The sequence below is a fragment of the Trichechus manatus genome, unplaced genomic scaffold (assembly GCF_000243295.1).
Source record: "Trichechus manatus latirostris isolate Lorelei unplaced genomic scaffold, TriManLat1.0 scaffold00066, whole genome shotgun sequence".
NCBI classification, from domain to species: Eukaryota; Metazoa; Chordata; class Mammalia; order Sirenia; family Trichechidae; genus Trichechus; species Trichechus manatus.
The window spans coordinates 10,283,587-10,289,586 of record NW_004444002.1 but is presented as its reverse complement, the minus strand read 5'-3'; the positions used below and the strand labels follow the sequence as shown (position 1 = coordinate 10,289,586).

The following is a 6,000-nucleotide window of genomic DNA, read 5'->3' as shown; positions in this document are numbered from 1 at the left end:
TTATGATCCACACAGTCGAATGCCTTTGCATAGTCAATAAAACACAGGTAAACATCTTTCTGGTATTCTCTGCTTTCAGCCAAGATCCATCTCACATCGGCAACGATATCCCTGATTCCACGTCCTCTTCTGAATCTGGCTTGAATTTCTGGCAGTTCCCTGTCAATGTACTGCTGCAACTGTTTTTGAATTATCTTCAGCAAAATTTTACTTGGGAGTGATAGTAATGGTATTGTTCGATAATTTCCACATTCTGTTGAATCACCTTTCTTTGGAATGGGCAGAAATATGGATCTCTTCCAGTCTGTTGGCCAGGTAGCTATCTTCTGAATTTCTTGGTATAGCCAAGTGAGCACCTCCAATGCTGCATATGTTTGTTGAAACATCTCAATTGGTATTCCATCAATTCTTGGAGCCTTGTTTTTCACCAGTGCCATCAGTGCAGCTTGGACTTCTTCCTTCAGTACCATTGGTTTTTGATCATATGATACCTCCTGAAATGGTTGAACATTGACCAGTTCTTTTTGGTACAGTGACCCTGTGTATTCCTTCCATCTTCTTTTGGTGCTTCCTGCATTGTTCAATATTTTGCCCATAGAATCCTTCAGAATTGCAACTCGAGGCTTGAATTTTTTCTTCTGTTCTTTCAGCTTGACAAATACTGAGCATGTCCTTCCCTTTTTATTTTCTAACTCCGGGTCTTTGCCCATGTCGTTATAATACTTTATTTTGTCTTCTCAAGCCACCCTTTGAAATCTTCCATTCAACTTTTTGCTCCATCATTTCTTCCATTTGCTTTAGCTACTCTATATTCAAGAGCAAGTTTCAGAGTCTCTTCTTGCATCCATTTTGGTCTTTTCTTTCTTTTCTGTCTTTTTAAAGACCTTTTGCTTTCTTCATGTATGATGTCTTTGAAGTCATCCCATAACTCGTCTGGTCTTCAGTCATTAGTGTTCAGTGCATCAAATCTATTCTTGAGATGGTATCCAAATTCAGGTGGGATATACTCAAGGTCATATTTTGGCTCCCCCAGACTTGTTTTAATTTTCCTCAGCTTCAACTTGAACTTGCGTATGAGTAATTGATGATCTGTTCCACAGTCAGCCTCAGACTTGTTCTGACTGATGATACTGAGCTTTTCCATCATCTCTTTCCACAGATGTAGTCGATTTAATGCCTGTGTATTCCATCAGGTGAGGTCCATGTGTATAGTCGCTGTTTACATTGTTGCAGAAAGGTATTTGCAATGAATAACTCGTTGGTCTTGCAAAATTTTATCATGTGTTGTTTCTGTCACCAACACCATATTTTCCAACTACCATTCCTTCTTTGTTTCCAACTTTCGCATTACAATCACCAGTAATTATCAATTCATCTTGATCGCATGTTTGATCAATTTCAGACTGCAGAAGCTAGTAAAAATCTTTAATTTTCTCATCTTTAACTTTAGTGTTTGGTGCATAGATTTGAATAATATTCATATTATCTGGTCTTCCTTGTAGGCATATGGATATTATCCTATCACTGACAGAGTTGTATTTCAGGACGGATCTTGAAATGTTCTTTTTGATGATGAATGCGACACCATTCCTCTTCAATTTGTCATTCCTGGCATAGTAGACCGTACGATTGTCTGATTCAGAATGGCCAAAACCAGTCCATTTTAGCTCACCAATGTCTAGGATATCGATATTTACATGTTCCATTTCGTTTTTGACAATTTCCAATCTTCCTAGATTCATCCTTTGTACATTCCACGTTCTGATTATTAATGGATGTTTGCAGCAGTTTCTTCTATTTTGAGTCATGCTACTTCAGCAAATGAAGGTCCTGAAAGCTTGACTCCATCCACGTCATTAAGGTCGATTCTGCTTTGAGGAGGCAGCTCTTCCCCGGTCGTATTTTGAGTGCCTTCTAACCTGAGGGGCTCATCTTCCGGCACTGTATCAGACAGTGTTCTGCTGCTAGTCATAAGGTTTTCACTGGCTCATTTTTCTAGAAGTAGATCGTCAGATCCTTCTTCCTAGTCTGTCTTAGTCTGGAAGTTCTGCTGAAACCTCTCCATCATTGGTGACCCTGCTGGTATTTGAAATACTGGTGGCATAGCTTCCAGCATCACAGCCACATGCAAGCACCACAGTGCGACAAACTAAACTGACAGATAATACAAGGCAGTCAAGTGTAAATGCTCAGTTTTGCCTGCTTCCTGGAATGTTCTTCTACCCAACTTTCCCTAATGACTAATTTCAAATGACTCCTTCTCAGTGAAGGTTTTCCTGGCTTTCTTCATCTCCTCCACCTTCCAACCCCATACATACACAGAATTTATTCTAGCAGATTTAATCACACCTTCTGTGTTCCCATAGCAGTTTACTCCTAGTTTTATTACAGCACTTATTACAGTAATTTATATTTGGTGGTTTTTATGTCTGTGTGGCTCACTATATTGTGTGTTCTTCCAGAGCAGTAAATGAGTTTTGTTCCTAGTCTGTAGCATAGGACTCAGCATATAGTAAGACTCACTACAAGTTTGGTTGGGGGAAAGGAGGGAATGAATGAATTAACAAGCACATGAAAATTAAATTCTAGATAAAATGCTATTCAAACACATAGGAAGGAGTAATTAATTCCAGTGAAGTGGCTTCACAGACAAGGTGGCATTTGAGATGACCCTTGAAAAATGAGTAGGATATGACAGGTGGAGATAGATGTTGGGGGAGGGGATGGAGATGAGACAGGCATTGAAGACAGAACTTCTTAAGAACTAAAGAACCACATTCATTGTGGAAAAATAATGGTGTTAATTACACATGTTCCTTATAAGTTCATGTAAGCAAGCCTATCAGGACCTCTACTTGCTAACATTTTAACAGGCACTTTGAATTGCTATATATTTTGAAAAAGTACCTCACAGTATTTTTTTTTAAACTGAAAATTTGGATCATTCTCCCCACTCCAATGCTCAGATTAGTCCAAAGTTGTTATGTTGGTACATTGTAAATTTTCATCCTTTGATCTCAAAATCCTTTACTGGGAAGAGTTCCTAATTCTCTTATATTTCCCAGTACTGCAGAGCCAATGACTAGCCAAACTGCTACATGAAATTAATTTTGGCATTGATGTCCAGTCCTTCTGAATCTAGTAGTTACCGCTGTGAGTCATTCTGCAGCCACCAGAGAACATCAGGGTGTGAACTCAGTAATCTCTAAAGGCCCTTCCAGCTATACCAAAAAAACCAAACCAGTTGCCATCAAGTCGATTCCGACTCATGGAGACCCCATGTGTATAGAGTGGAACTGCACTCTATAGGATTTTGGGAGTAGATCGCCAAGATTTTCTTCTGAGTCACCTCTGGGTGGGTTCAAACCTTCAACCTTTAAGTTAGTAGTCAAGTGCTTAACCGTTTGCATCATCCAGGGACTCCTCTTCCAGCTATAAAAAAATAAATCTGCTGCTATGGAGTCAATTCCAACTCATAGCGACTCTATAGGACAGAGTAGAACTGCTGCATAGGGTTTCCAAGGCTATAAATCTTTACAGAAGCAGACTGCCACATCTTTCTGCCGCAGAGCGGCTGGTGGGTTCAAGCCGCCAACGTCTCAGTTAGTGGCCAAGTGCTTAATCACTCACCTCAGGGTTCCTTGTAGCTAAAACATTCCTTAAATACTTATCTCCCCTGATTGGGAATTGGGATTCCAAGTAGACCTAACTATCACTATATAAACTCTTGACCCAAAGGATATTTGATGACCCATATTTGCTTTCTTGATAACATTTACAAGGAGGCTATTTCTAGCCTTGTGATACACGTTTATGAGAGAGCACTGAAAACTGAGTGTGAGGGCTAGAGTTCCTGCAGATGGAGAAATCACAGGTTCTGAAATCAGACTTCTGACTGCAGTAATGAATGCTTAGGTCCATCAGTTGCTCTGTGAGGTGTGTGTGTGTGTGTGTGTGTGTGTGGTTTGTAGGGGAGGAGGCATGGGCAGCATAGAATAATCACAAAAATTATATTTCAGTAAATAGTGCTTTTGGACATTTGCTTATTCTGACCAATCAGTGACCAAAATAGCACAAGTATAAATAGCCTGACCAAGGATCATCCCTGATGTTGCCAGGTTGGAAGGATGTGATGGACATTAATGCGCTACTATTAGAACAGAGTTGCCTTCAGGGGTATAACTGGCAGAAATACATACTGGGAGGTAGGAGGAAAGCCATGGAAAGTTTTTCCTCTGGGTATTAGTAGTCAGAGGGAAATTTCTCAAAATAAAAGTCTTTTTTGTGTTCAGATGACTAAGACTATATCTCTCCCAGCTGTGCAATATGTACATGCATATGCATATGTCACCTGCTTCTGTGTCTTTGCTTATGTCATCCCTGCTCCTGGAATGCCTCCCCCGCCCCCGCCGCCTTCTTTACCTATCCAATTCCTACCTATCACCCAAGGCACGATCTATAGAAATCTACTCCATCCTTTCAACTACTGTCTTCTGCATGGAACCTTTCATACTTACTTAGGCCACAGTAGCTCTTCATTCCTCAAATTTCAGTAACATTTCTGGTCTATATCATTCAAGTATTTCATTGTTTGCTATTTGCTTAATTGGAGATAGTAAAGCATAGTGGGTAAAAGCATACATCCTGATACACGTGACTTTTCTAAACCTCTTATCTATGGAGATATAAATAGTCTCTATCTCAAAGGGTTGTTCTGAGAGTTGAATGAAAATAATGTCTGTCAAGTGCTTTACCTAACATATGGTAAGTGTTCAATAATTACTAATGGTAATAGTGGTACAAGTGGTGATACTAGTAATAATAGTAATAGTCATCACCATCATCATCAGTCTCTCCAATAGACTGTGTGCAACCCTTGAGGGCAGGGACTACGTCTCCTGTCTGCTTTTTCTCCAGTATTTCCGTAACCCCAAAAGTAGTCAATTGGCTAATTTGATGTCTCTTGATTATATATCCAGCTCTATTCAATGGTACTGCCTCAAAGATATGAAATTGCATCAGGAGTATAATTTTCATTTTTTACTGCCAACTGCGGAAGCCCTTGGATGGTTTTTCTTGGTTTGCATGCATGAGTAGTTTGGATGGAAGCTGCTGAAGTAATCATATTCAAGTAGACTATGAGAAGAACAGGAAACCTTTAATCATCCCAAGCTCCTGTGGTGTGTATACATGAAAAAAATAGGTGGGGTGGGAGGAAAGAAGGAATAAAGGGAGGGATGGAGGGAGGGAAGAAACTCTTACACTAAATATCATCTGATAAACTGCTTTCAAATTCCATGACTTCCTGCCAGTTCAGTCTGTATTGTTTTAACCTTTGTAAGAAACTTGAAATTGAGGCCTTATCCACCACTCATCAGACCATTACTGTAAAGGGTTTGCCAGAGTTTACATATTGATAAGTAGAGTAGATACTGGAATCTTAAGACAACAAATTATTTTGCTTATCATTTCTTTCAGCTGATAATAGTAGAACTCTGAATGTGGACTCTACTGCAATGACACTTCCTATGTCTGATCCAACTGCATGGGCCACAGCAATGAATAATCTTGGAATGACACCGATGGGAATTGCTGGACAACCAATTTTACCTGGTATGCTATTTTTAATCACCTCACAAGTGCTTCTTTTTATTGACCATGTGGTAATAAATATAGCAGTATGACACAACTTATTTTGAAGATGGCATTTCCCAGATTCTGCCTAGAGTGTGCATTTTTGTAATATGAGCTTTATAGACTGGGTAGCCAGTAGCTACCAGTGTACTCCCCATTGCACTTTGGGCAAGCTGGGGCATAACTAGTGGAGATAGGGTCATTGAATATTTAAACAGCTCATTAAAATAAAACGCAAGAGGGTTTTGGCAAGGGAATACAAAGCTTGTCTAATTTGTAGATTTCTTAGAAGAGGCAAATAAACATGGAGATGGAAAGAGAATTGGTGGATATAACTGACTTAAAAAAAAGTTGCTATCGAGTGGC

The 6,000-nt window shown here is 39.6% G+C and overlaps 1 protein-coding gene across 6 annotated transcripts in view; it reads left to right on the top strand.

The window, feature by feature from the left end:
- The window catches only part of ENOX2 (ecto-NOX disulfide-thiol exchanger 2), a 312,866-nt gene that overhangs the window by 236,640 nt on the left and 70,226 nt on the right, over window positions 1-6,000 (top strand). For 5 of the 6 annotated variants that reach the window (XR_002824593.1, XM_023734304.1, XM_023734302.1 and 2 more), the window contains one exon: window positions 5,479-5,613. Coding sequence is in view for 5 of the 6 variants with exons in the window: in XM_023734304.1 (XP_023590072.1) it covers window positions 5,517-5,613 (97 nt within the window). In the remaining variant the exon portion in view is untranslated. Of the gene's footprint in view, window positions 1-4,979; window positions 5,181-5,478; window positions 5,614-6,000 lie in introns of all 6 variants that reach the window. The other variant, XM_023734303.1, reaches the window with a different exon arrangement.